Source organism: Mizuhopecten yessoensis, unplaced genomic scaffold (assembly GCF_002113885.1).
Source record: "Mizuhopecten yessoensis strain PY_sf001 unplaced genomic scaffold, ASM211388v2 scaffold10331, whole genome shotgun sequence".
Lineage (NCBI taxonomy): Eukaryota > Metazoa > Mollusca > Bivalvia > Pectinida > Pectinidae > Mizuhopecten > Mizuhopecten yessoensis.
The window spans coordinates 1419374-1437574 of NW_018408493.1; the positions used below are offsets into that span (position 1 = coordinate 1419374).

Here is an 18201-nt window from a genome sequence, read left to right on the forward strand (position 1 = left end):
GACGAAACAACGAAATGGCACATATATTGGCCACTGTAGTTTATAGTGTAATGCAATGTTGAACTGTTTTGCATATAGGTAGTACAATATTGAACTGTTCAATATATTTGTTTACTATATCCTACCAGGGTATGGTGACTGAAGCCTGTCTACCTTGATCTAGCGCCACCATCACAATGGAGAAGAACGTGCTGAATGGAGGCACTTATACCTACGATGATTATGGATCCGTCAACAATGATGACAAAACAGTGCTATATGAAGATCACGTAAGTTCATTATAGAACTACTCCCTGTCTGTTGGAACAATACTTTATTTAAAGAGCCTTTTCTATGAAAAAAAATTGTAACAGTGTTTGACTTTTAAATTTTTGGGACCTGGTATATAGGTCTACCAGAATTCAGCAGAAGCTAGACCTATTGAATTTTAGGTAGACCTTCCTTGAGCCAGACAAAAAAATATACATGTTTCCTGTAACATGTAGGTAGGTAGGTAGGTAACAAATTTTATTTTAACAAATAATTTTATATAGTTAATAAAGGAGAGTGATCTTGACTTTGACGGTGCTTCTTTGAAATTGCCTTAAAAGGTTTAGGGTAGGAACAAAAAATAAGGGTAGTTAGGGTTACGGGAAACACCAAATATTTTCAGTTTGGCCTATAAACATTGAATGGTCAGTTTAAATCTTTAACTTTAAATCTGAATGCTTTTATTTACGAAAATACATGACAGGTGGAGTAGCAGCTCTGTATACTTGGAGACGGGGATTAATAGAAATAGAAAATTAGTACCCTTTTATGAAATAGGGGAAAACATGCGCTGTAATTGCATGACCAGTGTCCAGCGAGGGCTGCAGGCCAGAGCCAGGGGGGAGTACAAGAGGGGGCCATCGATCATCTTTATTTTTCAAATACATATATTTATCAAAAATGCTTCAAATTGACTAGTTTGTATGCATAGGAATAAAGGGTCTGTGTGAATGATATGATATTGTTCATACCTTAAACAGGGTTAGCTGTACACATGTAGACAGTGTCGTAAAATATCAGTAGTGACAACATGAACACAGGAAAAATGCAATAAAGTACTGTCATGGAACTGAAGGAAAATTAATTAATAATTAAAATAAATCACCAGGATATGAAGCATGGCAATGATTAAAGAGATTAAACGGAGCAAGAATTTCATTGTACTTTAATGTAAATTACTCTCCCTTCAGTCAAAAGTTTTGTTGGCCTGACAATCTTTCAGGCATGACTGAATAGACTTTCCATTTTTCAGTAGACTGATTTCTCCACAGGGTCTCAGACCAGGCCCTAAGGCATCTTGATTATACACACTGTCTTTGAGAAGACCCTCAGGACCTCTTGTTTCTACACAGTGTCTTTGAGCAGACCCTTAATTAGGACCTCTTGTTTCTACAGTGTCTTTGAGCAGGCCCTCAGGACCTCTTGTTTCTACACAGTGTCTTTGAGCAGGCCCTCAGAACCTCTTGTTTCTACACAGTGTCTTTGAGTAGGCCATCAGGACCTCTTGTTTCTACACAGTGTCTTTGAGCGGGCCCTCAGAACCTCTTGTTTCTACACAGTGTCTTTGAGCAGGACATCAGGACCTCTTGTTTCTCCAGGGTGTCTCTGACCAGGCCCTCAGAACCTCTTGTTTCTACACAGTGTCTTTGAGCAGACCCTTAGGCCTCTTGTTTCTACACAGTGTCTCTGACCAGGCCCTCAGAACCTCTTTTTTCTACACAGTGTCTTTGAGCAGGCCATTAAGACCTATTGTTTCTCCAGAGTGTCTCTGAACAGGCCCTAAGGACCTCTTGTTTCTTGTCTCTTTCTGGGCCTTTTCAGCCTTGTTTCAGCATCAAGTCAGGAACTGATCAATTGCAGGAGAGTATGGCCACTTAACTGTGTAACTCTGTAACTGCCAGTTTATCTAAATTGTTCTATTATCGGAAGGATAATTAGGTTTGTACTTCATATTGTGAATGTCAAACGAGCATACGTCTACAGTCTGTAAACAGTATCTTGTAGAGCCAACATACAAAACCCCTTTGAAATCAATTACACAGACTATTCTGGACACTGCCTTAACCTAAAATTGTTATGGATTTAGATCAACAACATCCAAGTCCAAAGCCTGAGGATTTAATATTTTATGATGATCGGTATGTTTTATTATGGCTAGTACATGTATATATAATACTTGATAAAAGGGTAAATCTGTAAATGCTGACAGCTATGTTGTATAATTTGTCTTTGAAGTATAATCACAAACATTGATTTTGTATAGAATTATTGGTTGAAGGCATATGTTTATGACGAACACATGTGAAATATTTTGTATATGTGGCTGTTTATTGGCTTGATTATATTTGATATACAAAAAACACAGTGTTCAATGAGATATTGTTTTCCCCATTAGTGCTTTACCTTTCAGGGGTGAACTGTTCCACTAGTCTGACATCCGGGGCTAGTAGATTTAATGTTAGCCCTTGTGAACATTTTCAGGATTAATCATTGAAATATAGGTTGGACTAGGAGACTTTTTCAAGAATCTTGAAAAAGTCTCCTAGTCCAACCTATATTTCAATCAAGATCAATCATTTTGAATCTGGAATGGTACACCTTTGCCTTTCCCTAGGGATAGTGCATGTGTAATGTCATCATTCAATAATCATCCCCTCAGACCTGACTGATAGTTAGTCTGGCCAGATCTCAGTGTTATAGAGTAAGTCAGGATGTCACTAGTAGTGAAAAATATTCTGCCGCATCCATACTGCTGTGAATCCAACAACAACTCGGTTTATCAAAGCATGTAAGAATGTCAATGATAACTGAATAGACTGCCATGATCCAGTGTGTTCTGGTCATCCACAGGAGCCTGTGTAAATAAAATCCTCAGATGAACGGTTCTAATCCACCTACACACGCCTAGCATAAGCTGGTACACAAGCAGTTCAATGGCATATACATTAGCAGGTGTGCGATGCTGTCTTCAGTGCCTTGTGTCAATAACTGAATGTGTGTACATCTACCATGAAGTACCTGGTAAATATAATTAGCAGCCACATTTTCTGGCTGTCAATACAAAAGAGTTTAATTGCACCCACATGTCAGATCGGATACAGTAGCTATAGGTGTAGGTATATATATATATATGTATGTTCTTCAAAGGGGGATTTTCCGAATAAGATCATAGATTTTATTGGATATATTTCCATAGCAACCACAGGGATATCTACACATGGTTACACTTTTAAGAATCACCTTTTTGAAGGTATGAAGGCGTTGGTTAAATAGTTTAAGACTATGGACCTTTATAGTACAGGTAACATTAGTTTAAGATTAAAGTTTGTGGAGACCTTGCATAATTGGGTGTAGTTATTAAGACTGCAGACTGTTTGTACTTTAAGATAGTTGACCATGAAGGTATTGGTTGTAGTTTAAGATGATTGGTTGGTCGTTGAAGATGGTAGATCTCAAAGACCTTGGTTGTATATAGTATTAGATGATTGGTTGGTCCTTGAAGATGGTAGATCTCAAAGACATTGGTTGTATATAGTATTAGATGATTGGTTGGTCGTTGAAGATGGTAGATCTCAAAGACCTTGGTTGCATATAGTATTAGATGATTGGTTCTAGTTTAAGATGGAAGGTATCAAAGACCTTTATTGCTTGTATATATATAGTTTTAAATGATTGGATGTAATTAAAGACATGTAGATTTCCAAGACCTTAGTGGTACAGTATAACCTGTCTAATTCGGATGTCATGTGGACCAAATTATCTGGCCAGTTTACACAGGTGTCTGGTTTATACAGGGTCGGCATGTCATTTTTTTTTTGAAAATACAAAAATGTAGTGTTTTGCATACAAGCTGTATACAAGTGTGTCAACATAAACAACAGAGAAATGAGTCAATTGCAATGTTTAATTATTTACAAAATACACAGTATATAATACAAATAAAGGGCAACCCGACATTGGATAGTGCTAATTTGAAATTTGAAATTTCAGGACTGGAATGAAAAGGTTGTTTTTACATGGATTGCTATGCCAACTTTTGTGAAACAGTGCCGGTTTTCGGAATGGACAGGGTCTTGTTTATACAGGGTTTAACTACAATGATTATATAGGGAATATGTCGGGACCACAAATCACAGCCAGGTTGAGACGGGGATTACAGTTTAGACACGTTATACTGTAGTTTTTGATGACTGGGTCTAGTTTAAAATGGTTGGTCTCGCAGACCATAGTTGTAGTTTCAGATTATTGGTTGTAGTTTAAGAAGGAGATCTCAAAGATCATTGTGGTTTAAGACATGTAGATCGCAAACATCTTGGTTGTATTTTAAGTTGATTGGTCGTACCTGTAGTTTTAGATTGTATATCTCATAGACATTGGTTGTAGTTTAAGTTGATTGGTCCTACCTGTAGTTTTAGATTGTATATCTCATAGACATTGGTTGTACCAGTAGTTTAAGATTGTATATCTCATAGACATTGGTTGTACCTGTAGTTTAAGATTGTATATCTCATAGACATTGGTTGTAGTTGAAGTTGATTGGTCCTACCTGTAGTTTAAGATTGTATATCTCATAGACATTGATTGTACCTGTAGTTTAAGATTGTATATCTCATAGACATTGGTTGTACCTGTAGTTTAAGATTGTATATCTCATAGACATTGGTTGTAGTTTAAGTTGATTGGTCGTACCTGTAGTTTTAGATTGTATATCTCATAGACATTGGTTGTAGTTTAAGTTGATTGGTCGTACCTGTAGTTTTAGATTGTATATCTCATAGACATTGGTTGTAGTTTAAGTTGATTGGTCGTACCTGTAGTTTTAGATTGTATATCTCATAGACATTGGTTGTAGTTTAAGTTGATTGGTTGTACCTGTAGTTTTAGATTGTATATCTCATAGACATTGGTTGTAGTTTAAGTTGATTGGTCGTACCTGTAGTTTTAGATTGTATATCTCATAGACATTGGTTGTAGTTTAAGTTGATTGGTCGTACCTGTAGTTTTAGATTGTATATCTCATAGACATTGGTTGTAGTTTAAGTTGATTGGTTGTACCTGTAGTTTTAGATTGTATATCTCATAGACATTGGTTGTAGTTTAAGTTGATTGGTCGTACCTGTAGTTTTAGATTGTATATCTCATAGACATTGGTTGAAGTTAAGATGATTGGTTGTACCTGTAGTTTAAGATTGTATATCTCATAGACATTGGTTGTAGTTTAAGTTGATTGGTCGTACCTGTAGTTTTAGATTGTATATCTTATAGACATTGGTTGAAGTTGAAGTTGATTGGTTGTACCTGTAGTTTTAGATTGTATATCTCATAGACATTGGTTGTGGTTTAAGTTGATTGGTCGTACCTGTAGTTTTAGATGGTATATCTCATAGACAGTGGTTGTAGTTGAAGATAGTAGATCTCAAAGACATTGGCGTACCTGTAGTTTAAGATTGTATATCTCATAGACATTGGTTGAAGTTAAGATGATTGGTTGTACCTGTAGTTTAAGATTGTATAACTCATAGACATTGGTTGTAGTTTAAGTTGATTTGTCCTACCTGTCGTTTTATATTGTATATCTCATAGACATTGGTTGTAGTTCAAGTTGATTGGTCGTACCTGTAGTTTTAGATGGTATATCTCATAGACAGTGGTTGTAGTTGAAGATAGTAGATCTCAAAGACATTGGCGTACCTGTAGTTTAAGATTGTATATCTCATAGCCATTGGTTGTAGTTTGAGTTGATTGGTCGTACCTGTAGTTTTAGATTGTATATCTTATAGACATTGGTTGAAGTTGAAGTTGATTGGTTGTACCTGTAGTTTTAGATTGTATATCTTATAGACATTGGATGAAGTTGAAGTTGATTGGTTGTACCTGTAGTTTTATATTGTATATCTCATAGACATTGGTTGTAGTTAAGATGATTGGTTGTACCTGTAGTTTAAGATTGTATATCTCATAGTCATTGGTTGAAGTTAAGATGATTGGTTGTACCTGTAGTTTGTAGTTTTAGATTGTATATCTCATAGACATTGGTTATCGTTTAAGTTGATTGGTCGTACCTGTAGTTTTAGATGGTATATCTCATAGACAGTGGTTGTAGTTGAAGATAGTAGATCTCAAAGACATTGGCGTACCTGTAGTTTAAGATTGTATATCTCATAGACATTGGTCGTACCTGTAGTTTAAGATTGTATATCTCATAGTCATTGGTTGAAGTTAAGATGATTGGTTGTACCTGTAGTTTAAGATTGTATAACTCATAGACATTGGTTGTAGTTTAAGTTGATTGGTCGTCCCTGTAGTTTTAGATTGTATATCTCATAGTCATTGGTTGTAGTTTAAGTTGATTGGTCGTACATGTAGTTTTAGATTGTATATCTCATAGACATTTGTTGTAGTTTAAGTTGATTGGTCGTACCTGTAGTTTTAGATTGTATATCTTATAGACATTGGTTGAAGTTGAAGTTGATTGCTTGTACCTGTAGTTTTAGATTGTATATCTCATAGACATTGGTTATCGTTTAAGTTGATTGGTCGTACCTGTAGTTTTAGATTGTATATCTCATAGCCATTGGTTGTAGTTTGAGTTGATTGGTCGTACCTGTAGTTTAAGATTGTATATCTCATAGACATTGGTTGTACCTGTAGTTTTAGATTGTATATCTCATAGACATTGGTTGTAGTTGAAGATAGTAGATCTCAAAGACATTGGTGTTGTAGCTTATATGGTAGATCTAGACCATAAAGATATCAGTTGCAGTTTAAGACAATGGACCATGTAGGTATTATTTATAGTTTAACTTTATGGCCGCGAAATTGAAGTCATCTTTAACTTGTAGCATATGTGTCATCTTTTTCGTGTACTTAATGTTATCACTCACGGAAGTCAATTTGTGAGGTCCACGTTAATACCTAGTAACAACAATCATGCACCAGCCCGCCTAGGAAAAGAAAATCAATTGAAAATTTTATGTCCTCTCTGGTCGATATCTCATTAGCTGGCAATCTTCCAGTACAAGTTATTATTACAGTGCTGCAAGCTGTACCTCATGGTTTTGTCATCATCTCAATAAAAGTCAGTTTATTTATATAACATCAGCAGATACTTTGACCAGGGAAAATCCTGGAATTTGAGAGCAGCGGGCCATTTCAACAAGTTTTAGTCAATATCAAAATCAAGAGGTGCCATTCTAGGTAAAATTAATAAAAAAAATGGAACATGGAGGGGTCAATTTCAGGTATGAGGGGTCATTGGCCCTAGGGCCCCCTCAAGGATTATCCCTGCTTTCACGTTACTTCATGAAAAAGGAGCTTATATTAGCAGACCAGTGTAGTCTTGTAGGCTACAGTGTGTCATGGGCAAACGTGTTATGTCTGTGGTACGAAGTAATGAAAAACAGTGGATCGACACGATTGAGGTATTATAGCTACCTGAATTGAAGATGATGTTTCACTATAAACATAATCGCACCCATAAATAAAATTTTGACATACATTAAGTTCATTTTTGAATTGTTACAGTACATGATAAAACCAGGGGTTGGGTAATTACCCATAGAAAACAATATGCTAGAGTGCCCAGCTTAAGCAGACTTGTGCTGATCAATATAACATTGAGGCCACATACATGTATATATATACTTCATGCAATGGAATGGAGGTCCAGCTGGTGGAAGATGATTTGATCATGCAGTATAAGTCAAGTCAATGAAGTACAGTTGCTGACCCATTGACAATGTATTATACATGTATATATGCATGGCCTCACTGTACAGTAGTGATTTGTGATCAGTGATCAATAGCTTTATCATTTATTCAACGAGTCAAAATTACACAATTTACTGTTATCTTGAACCATTAATAATGAACCTGAAATCACAGCTAAAACTTGAGCTTTGTTATTCCGAAAAACTATAATAGCAATTGCATCAGTACAACTACTATGCAAACAAAAATACATTGCAAAAAGCTTTTTCACAGATAACTGCATTTTACTATGAGGACATTGAGGTGGTTTTTTTTGCTGGGGTTTGATTTTGGCATTTAAAAGCATCAAGTTCAACATCTCCATTGCCAAATTTTATTTAAGACATTTTAGTCCTCCCTCAATAATATGTGTATGAAACATCAGTTTTATTCTTTAAATTGCTAAATCAATGTCAAAGAAGCAAGAAAAGTCGCTAGAACACATGTCTATCCCAGTCACATTAATTTTTCGAACCACAAATCAAATTACAGCTTTCGGCAGTGGTACAGGATCCTTATAGTTGTGGTGAATGAATTTGAACCTCGTTTTCTGAAAGGAACCTAGTATTATACAGATCAAGACAATAACATCTTTTTGGGTAGAAATGCAGGCCCCCACTTAAGTAACACTTTTAACTTTTCTTTTTTCCTGTTTTAATAAGCAACTCTTACCATGCTAACCAAAATTGGTGTCATTAACCATTTGTAAGGGGACAGCGGTGGCCAAGTGGTTAAGGCGTCTGACATTTTGCTAGCACTATCCCCTCCACCACTGGGTCATGGCTTCGAAATCTTTGTGCATGGGGCAGTCGCAAGGTACTGGCCATAGGTGGTTTTACTCTGGGAACCCTGGCTCTCTGCCACCACCACCAAAACCTGACACGTCCTTCAATGACCATAGCTGTTAATAGGACAACAAACACCAACACACCAAACCAAACCATTAAACATTTTATGGTCTTAAACAGGTAGTTATTTTCAGGGTTGTATCAAAATCCAAAATGACCATACTGTCATTTGAATTTACTGAGTTATTTCTTTGCTAATTCTAATTTCTACCAAATCAAAAGGCTAGTTAGACAAAAAAAAATACACACGCAAGGAAGTTTGTGGTTTGGAGTGCTAGTTAAAGGTTCCATTGACTATAAATAGTGTCTGTTCATCACTCTATAATAGATTGTCTTCATCACATATCCATTGAAATCAGTCTTCATCACATATCCATTGAAATCAGTGTACTTGTCTAGAACTTGGATATATCTCAAATGAGATCATCTTTCAGTGTGCTCGCTGCAAGGTGAAGGTCATTGTTAATTAAGTTACTTTAAATATGTATTTTGTTTCTGCTGTAAAAGGCTCATTGACAATCTTGTTTTCTCAAAACTTGGTACAAGTGCCAAACACTTTTTAAATATTAAACAAGTTTGTGTTTCTGAGTTCTTTCTAAAGGTCAAGGTCACTGTTATTTATGATTTTATGTGGTCCTCCTTGCAATTGCCCTGTAAGGAGGCTACTTTATGATCGCAATTAACCCATTAACCCCTGAAGTCACATTTGAACCTTACCAAATCAAAGACTGGGCAAGTCCAGTTTAAATATGTAAGGGTGAATGAGTTAAATAATCAATGTATTGACAGTTTATATTTGCTCAGCTGATGTCAAATGTTGAGTTAAGTTTTCTTGCAACGATAACAATGTACTGTGATAGTTTAAGTTCTAGCATTTGGATATATATTTGCCTTGTGACTCTTTAATCTGATTGCATTTTTTTGTGGTGAGGAATTTTTCACATTGACAGGGTTCTGAAATAAAGATTCTGTATATCTATAGTTTATATAATCCATAAACATCAGTCCGCCTGAAGAAGCCAAATAAGGTAGAAATTAGGCCTGGCGGTCAGTCTTGTATACTTTTTATTTTATCCATAAAATATGTTTTCCTATTTTTTTTGCATTTATTCACCCAATGTAAAGAATGACAGATTTTCCACACAGTGAATAAACCTGTAATACATGGATTACATTCTTGTCACCACTGATGCCATTTCTTATACCTGTGTCAAAATATCAGTTACAAACCAAACAGTGCATACCAGACATATATATATATTGTATATTTTATGCTCGTTGTAATTGGGAAAAGGGGTCTACATTATGAATTCACATGCATGAAATGTTATTTTGGTAAGGTTGGATATTAACTGGGTATTGATTGCTTTTCTTTTATCTTGAAGAGTTCTGATGATGGTGGGATTGAAATTGGAGCTCGTCCCTATTCCCCGGGGGATGACCGCGGCTGCTTCTTCAAGGATGGCTACAGACGGATAGGTCAGGCATATATATATATAACCAGGGCCCGTATTCATGAAACTGTTATCATGCTCAAGTATGGATTCTGTGCTCAAGCCAGCTTTCTTGTAACCCACCTAAATCATGTCAACGATCAAAAAGTCAAATTTAAAAATTGAAAACAGTATTCGGCTTCAAGTTTCTTCAATTTTTGTCCAAAACTTTTAACAATTTTTGTTTTTAAATAATTTATAACTGGGACAAGAAATCAGACTTGAGCACAAAATTCATGCTTGAGCATGAGAACGGTTTCATGAATACGGGCCCAGGGGTCCTGGTTATCTTATAATTACTATAACATGTGTTTCAATTTTATTTATCTGGATCATCCATAGTATTAAGTTCAAATTTTTCTCACCCAATTAAATTTGTTTGTTTTGTCATGTTGGTAGTACTGTATACTGTGACATTTTTGCTGCAACTTAATTTCCGCCTTTTTCGCCTTCCGTAATGAGGGTAAATTTACCATTACAATGAATATTTGTAAACAATATAATTTACATAGTAATCAAATGTGAAGGGCGAAATTAATATTGAGCGAAAATGGACTTTACCGTTGAAGGGAAATTTGACTGATAGAATATTTCCCGGTATACATTATATAAGATGGTATTTTAAATCCTGAAAATTGTAAGCTAAAACTTAAAACTTACCTTCCATTATAATAATGTATGATTGATTACTATACCTTGAGTTATGACTACAGCCTCTTGTACCCAGTGAAATCTGTCCATAAGCATACAGTACATTGTCACGTCAGATTTTGATAACCATCCATTAATGTCCGTATCGTGGATGTTACAGACTTTATATTAGTATACGAAGAGGAGGTGGAGAAGAAGGTGAAAAGCAACAGTGTTGAGATTGAAAAATTGGAGAAATGGCGTGCCAAGTTTCTCAATAACATCCGTAAAACAGGACTGGAAATTGAGGAGGTAGGAATGTTTGTGGTGGATACTGAGTTGGTTTTACCAATGGTCTCACCTGGTCCAAAGGACTGAAGTTAGCTTATGCCATACTCTGCTGTGTCATTTGTCCATTAGTAAGTCTGGTGTAGGTCTGTCCATCAGCAATTTCGCAAACAACTTCTTCTGAACTGTGAAAGGAATTTCACTATTTTTGGAAACATCCTTAGGTAATAATGGTGAATCAAAATTAAAGAAATAGAGGGAAGGCTGAGGGGCAAGCCATAAAGGGTAATTTGGCCATATCAGCCATATCTCAGGTGGGGAAGTTTCAAAATTGCATAAATGAAGGGGCTTGTCCTTCCAAGGGGCTGGACCAAAAATCGGTAATTTAGTCATATTGCTTTTAGTGACTTGTTTTCTTGTACTTTGAGATCTATATTGGCTCTATTAGATTGGAAGCTTTTCAGATGGTAGAGATTTAAAATTGTACAAATAAAGGGGCTGACTGATAGGGACTGAGGGGTGGTGCCAAAAAAGGAGAATTTGGCCATATTGCTTTAAGCAACTTCCCCGATGGAATTGTGTGATGCATAATGATATCAGCCATGTTTAGTTAGGAGAATTCTTAGGTATGGTTAATCAGAAATGTAGAAGCAAAGGGGCTGACTCCTAGGAGTCGTCTGAGGGATGGAGCCTAAAAGGAAATGGTTGAGATCATTTGCAATGTTACTTTTAATAAATCGATACAACAGTATGTACGGCTGTTTAATTTTTCTGAACCGTTATAGCTTTGTGTAATGTTGATCTTTATATTACAATAAAGCTCGTGTCAATTTTGTTTCGGGAGACAGATCTATGTAAGCAGTTTGCTTGTTTGTAAAATTCTTTTTATTGTTGATATTTTTTATACAAACCTGAGCAGCTGATTACTGACTTTAGCATCATTGGTTGTTTTTGCTCATTGTTTATTTGTCATGTTACAGGAACGGGTGCAAAGTAAGAAAAAGATTACCACTTTTATAAAATTGCACGCTCCCTGGGATGTATGCTGTTTCTATGCTGAGGACCTGTGTATGAGGGCCCCTTTACAGGTAAAATAACTTAAGGGCTCTGTTAGGTCAAACTTGAGATTACAACCTACAGGTAGCGTTATAAATTAGAAAAAAATGTAGAATTGTTGAGATTTGGACAAATTTTAAAGCAACATTATTAAAAAGAAATTAATACAAGAAAATTGATTTTGGCACAGAATCCATGCTTGAGCATGAATTCAAATTGTTTTATTGATTTGGGCCAAAAAGTGATGAAAGAGGGGTTCCTATATCCAGTAAAGAACTGGTTCCTATTTTCTATAGTGGTTAAGAACGAGTTCCTATTTTCTATAATGTTAATGGATTAGTTCCTAGTTTCCTTTGTGATAAAGGTCTGGTTTCTATTTCTGATTGACATTCTGTATTTCAGGCCCACCCTAACCCGTCAGACAACTGGTCAGACAAGGTGCTCACCACTCTGAAGATCCCTAACATGATGAGTGCACACGTCCCCAATCCTCCCCTTGACTACTACACCTGTGTGTTCAAAAAGTCAAAGCTAGACAGGTGAGTGGTCTTTTGGAAAATACCTGAATTTAATTACACTTCTAAAGATTAATTCAGTGAGTATATAAACATATTGTTGTGTATCAATCCTGACGGAAATATGTGTTGATTAAATAGAGCCACAAGGATGTGCTTGTATTGACAGGTATCAGCTGAAATTGATTCAGTCCCTGATTCTCCTATTGAGTGTCAAAGCTATATGGTCTTTGAAAGTTGACCTAGTACAGATAATTCATCTTGTGTGATCAAATTCACTCCGCAAAATCAGCATTTGAATAGTAAGATAAACATTCATCTAGTTTTATCAAAATTTTCTTGAGCAAGATCAGAATTTGCCTAGAAACATCAAAAATTGCCTGTCACCTGGTCCGAAGGACCTGTGTGCTAGATTATGCCATGGCGTGGCGTCTGTCGTCCGTCAACTTTTCCTGCAAATCGCTACTAGTCATGAACGACGAAGCAGATTTTGACCAACTTTGGTCAGAAGCATCCTTGGGAGAAGGGGAACACATTTTGTATAAATGGTGGGTCTGGCCCCCCTAGCGGCATAGGGGTAGCTTGCCCCAATAGGGGAAATATAGCAAATTCTTTAAAATCCTTCTTCTTCTGTAGGAATGAAAGGATTTGTTCCATATTTTGTCTGAAGCATCTTCGGGTGAAGGGGAACCAATTTTAAATAAACGGTGGATCTGGCCCCCCTGGGGGCTGAGGGCGGGGCCAATAAGGGAAATAGAGGTAAAACCTTTATAATCCTTCTTCTATCATAGGGATTAAGGGATTTTATCCTAATTTAGTCTGGAGCATCCTTAGGCCAAGGGGACTCAATTTTGTATAAGCAGTGGGTGTGGTCTCCCAGAGGGCAGAAGAGCAGGCCCAAAATTTTGTATAAGCAGTGGGTGTGGTCTCCCAGAGGGCAGAAGAGCGGGCCCAATAGGAGAAATAAAGGTAAAACATTTAAAATCATTCTTCGACCATTGGGATTGAGGGATGTTATCCTTATTTAGTCTGGAGCATCCTTGGGCCAAGGGGACTCAATTTTATATAATTGGTGGGTATGACCAATCCTAGGGGCATAAGGGTGGGGCTCTGTTTCAAGTTTGTTCTCGCTATATCTCAAGTACTGGATGGATCTTTTCGAAATTTCCTACAGCACCTACCATGGAGTGCTATATTTTTACTTCATACCAATTATTTTAAACATATTCAGGTGAGCGATAAGGCCCTGTGGGCCTCTTGTCAATGGCCATATAACACCTTGAGTGAAGCACATGGGTCTTTCATTCTGTAATTTACACTACGTGTTTACCATAGGTTCCTTGGGAGTGATAACCACGACACATACTTCTCAAACACCCAGAGGACCCGGGTCGTAAACGAGGTCTTGGGCCGCACAGCATATGGCAAGCGGAAGCGGGCTGAAATTGGGATTGACAGATTGTTGGAAGAAAATGTGTTCAAGGGAGCCTACCCCCTACATGATGTAAGTACCCAAGGTCAGACCAAACGTTGCACCATATATTGTAACAGATTAATTACATTCATATAAACAGAGTAATTGCCCTTTGTACTGTATATAGTGTTGCCATAATATACTACTGTAAAAATGGATTTTTGTGTGTGTGTAGAAATGTTTGCAGTGTGACTCTTTTCACTGATCATGGTGTGGCCTAATTTCCTTTGCATTTGCAGTGGTTCTGGAATCTATATCATTCAAAATTCTAAAAATAAATATTTGCATGTGGATATATTTGCATGTGGATATATTTTCATGTATTTTCATGTGGATATATTTTCATGCTAATTTACTCCATGATGAACTTGAGAATTTTCACACAGTGAACATTTTCTCTTTTACACTCTATACAAAGTGTCCTGGATATTTGCCAACCTAGATTTCCTGACTGTTTTCTTGCAGGTATCATAAAACACCTCAAATCAGCAAGAACATTTCCATCTTCACTCCAGAAATCAAGATTCTTGCAATATCAAACTCCGCTCAAACTTATTTCAGTGTTTGGGACTTGCATTCTGTTTTGACATATTTCTAGGTGTTAGGAATGGTAAAGAATATACCTCAACATGTCGTTTGTTACCTGTGTGTGTTACAGGGACCGTTTGAGGTGCCCAAACACTTTGTGGCGCCCGAGTCACTGAGTGCCCGGCAGATATTGTACCATTACTGGGCCCGCTGGGGAGTGTGGTATAAGTACCAGCCCCTCGACCACATCCGAGAGTACTTTGGAGAGAAGATTGGCATTTACTTTGCTTGGCTAGGTAATTATTTCTACAATTCAATTACCAGAAAATGAAACACAAAGATAATATATTAGCAATTTGTTGGTATGATAAACAGTAAAAGATTATTGTATTTGTATAAATTGTCAACTGTTTGGCCATACATATATACTGTTAATATTTCTAGGGTATTGTTAGTCTGAAGCATAAGAGCTACGATAGCTATAGCTGTGCTTCTTGATTGATCACAAGGTATACTTATACTTGTTCCATGGTCTGAGACAAGAAGACAAATTCAAATGTCATGTCATCGTAAATTCTCTAAAAATAATATTTCAAATCCTAGAGAACGTTCATATAATAAAGACAATGATATATTACAGGGTTCTACACTGCCTGGCTGTTACCCGCAGCAGTGGTTGGGGTCATCGTGTTCTTGTATGGAATCATCACGTGGTCCGGTAACACTCCTGGGTAAGTGTTTGTCACTGTCAGCTAAAGACATTATGTATATACTATATGTGTACCTTAATCAGCTGGATCACTGTGCGTGTGAATGGATTAGGATTACTGACTTACCAAACAAGGAACATACTTTTTAAGGAAAAAAACCATAAGGAACATATTGGTTTATGTTTTTACAGGTCTAGTAAAATAAGGAGGATATATACTTTGTGTGAGAAGTTTAGAATACATGATTTGTGCCAAAAGAAAGAAGATTAAATATTGACAAGCTATTATTTTGTCTGTTTGTAGTAATGAAGTATGTGACAGTGGTCAAAAGTACAAGATGTGCCCGCTGTGTGACGAAGATATCGGCTGTGCCTATTGGTACCTGTCAGACGTCTGTATCTACACTAAGATTGCCTATCTGTTTGATCACCCTGCGACGGTTCTATATGCTGTGTTTGTATCATTCTGGGGTAAGTACATGAATTAACTATCTCGGAACAAAGGCTCATGGAGTATTCTTGAAAACCAACCAGGGCCACACCCATCCCCATTTACATGGTTTTCAGTTGTTTTGCTGTCTGATATACCCATGTCCTACACTATTCTTTATTAATCCCTTACCAGTTAAGTTCAGACGACTATAGGGTTGTTTTTATGTCTGTCCGATATATTCATTTTGGACAAATTTGGACATGATTTCTCGACAGGTGTTTCCTGTAGGTTCTAGGGAAGAATAGGCTGCTGTATCTACTACATATATGTTGGAGACTGCTAATGTGGGTCCCCAGCACAATCATTAATTTCTCCCCTGTCTTCTGCTAATTAGGACACATTGCAGATATCAAATGTTACCTGCTGCTCTCTCATCTGCCTGAAAACCTTCATGTTTCCTAGTGCCTTGCTTGGCAATACCTCACTTTTTGCCTTATGGTTGAGCATTCGCCCAAGTTGGGTTGGCAATGGTCTCCAGGCCGGGACATACAAAAAGTCCTTAAAAATGGCAGTTGTTATTCCCTGCTTTACGTTCAGCATTTAGGGTTATCACAACAGCTGGTTTACCCATTGTCAGTGTTATGTGACTGGATTGAATACTATGTAGGGTGCCTTCCGCATTGTATTTCAATGAGGTAGCACTTTAAAGTCTGGTTCCGATCCTCGCTTAAATAACTTGACTATGTTTTCCTTACAAATCTAATAATAATAATAATATACAACATTTATATAGCGCCCTATATAATTTGTAAAATTATTCTAAAGTGCTTAACATCATATTGATAATAGTATTATTTATAATTGTGAAACAAAAACAAAGGCTTACAATCACTTTAATACATTAAGCAAGCAGATTATCATCACAACGTACACATGAATGAATAAATAAAGGTTCAAGGTCATAGCTAAGTGTCAAGTTATTGTAATGCTGCAAGTCCAGTTTTGGTGAGCCAGTATGACTTGCACCACAAGTTCACTTTTAAATAATGTCCCAGTTTCCAGGCTCTGCACACTTTATGTTATATTTCAGCGGTAACATTCCTGGAATACTGGAAAAGGAAGAATGCTTCGCTGGCTCACCACTGGGACGTGATGGACTTTGAGGAGGAGGAAGAACGTCCCCGCCCTGAGTACACGGCCAAAGCCACAAAGTATGAGAAAAATCCTATCACAGGTGTCAAGGAGCCTCATTTCCCCCAGCGGGATCGCATCCCCCGCATCCTGTCTGGTATAGCAGCCATCGTTATAATGGTGAGTGACTGCTGTGATGCTTTTTCCCGCGGCGGCGACATAAAGTTTTTGCATTTAACTGCATTTCGTTTCACTGAAAATATAAGTGCTAGACCAACCAAACTTGGACCATAGATGCATTATAAGTTGTGTATCGCAACCTATACATCCAATGCTGGATGCAGCCTACCATTCATGGTCCATTGATTTTGTCAACATTAAGTTTTTGCATTTAAGTAAGTTTCTCTGATATGTGCATTGATGCACAGGTGAAAGATATCAATCCGAATTGCTTGTTAGTTCATCTAACATGATTTTTTGGTTTGTTTGATTGAATTACTTTTATTTATATCCAATGTCACGGGGTTAAACGTGTCAAAATTGAAGAAGAAGAAAGAAAAGAAAAAACAGGTAAGCAGCTAATGCCTGTGGGCCTCTTTTTATGTTTTCTAGATGGCGCTGGTGTTGATCTTCATCGTGGCTGTGATTATGTACCGCGTGCTGATCAGTATTCCGCTGTTCCAGAGTCAAACCCTACGACCAAAAGCTGCACTTATTGCTAGTTCCACCTCTGCTGTAGTTAATCTTATTCTAATTATGGCGCTCGGCAAAGTGTACGAAAAATTGGCCCTCAAACTCACTCAGTGGGGTAGGTATTACAGCTTGCTCTGAAATTGAATAATAATAATAATATACAACATTTGATATAGCGCCCTATCTAGCTAACATAAGCCACTCTAAAGCGCTTTACAGTACATAGATATACAATTATGAATCCTTCAGTTTGGTGTGAAAGCTCGCTATCAAACTCAGAGTAGGTAAAAGTTCATTTTGAAACTGAATCTTTAAGATAGATGGGAAAGTTCACTATCAGACCATTCAGTTTGGAATGTGAAAGCTTGTTCTGAAACTGAAGCTTTGAGAAAGACGTGAAAGTTCACTGTCAAACTCACTCGGTTTGGAATGTGAAAGCTTATTTTGAAACTGAATCTTTGAGAAAGACGTGAAAGTTCACTCTCAAACTCACTCGGTTTAGAATGTGAAAGCTTGTTTTGAAACTGAATCTTTGAGAAAGATGTGAAAGTTCACTGTTAAACTCACTCAGTTTGGAATGTGAAAGCTTGTTCTGAACTCAGTCTTGGAGATAAATGTCAAAGG

The 18201-nt window shown here is 37.0% G+C and overlaps 1 protein-coding gene across 2 annotated transcripts in view; it reads left to right on the forward strand.

Moving 5' to 3' along the window:
- Positions 1-18201, forward strand: part of LOC110460161 (anoctamin-7-like) — a 46737-nt gene that overhangs the window by 11305 nt on the left and 17231 nt on the right. For both annotated transcript variants that reach the window (XM_021512905.1, XM_021512906.1), the window contains exons 2-12: positions 129-269; positions 10013-10106; positions 10932-11062; positions 12019-12126; positions 12497-12633; positions 13945-14113; positions 14742-14907; positions 15252-15342; positions 15625-15791; positions 16844-17064; positions 17497-17692. In XM_021512905.1, the coding sequence (XP_021368580.1) occupies positions 177-269; positions 10013-10106; positions 10932-11062; positions 12019-12126; positions 12497-12633; positions 13945-14113; positions 14742-14907; positions 15252-15342; positions 15625-15791; positions 16844-17064; positions 17497-17692 (1573 nt within the window). In that variant the 5' untranslated portion in view covers positions 129-176. The remainder of the gene's footprint in view (positions 1-128; positions 270-10012; positions 10107-10931; positions 11063-12018; positions 12127-12496; positions 12634-13944; positions 14114-14741; positions 14908-15251; positions 15343-15624; positions 15792-16843; positions 17065-17496; positions 17693-18201) is intronic.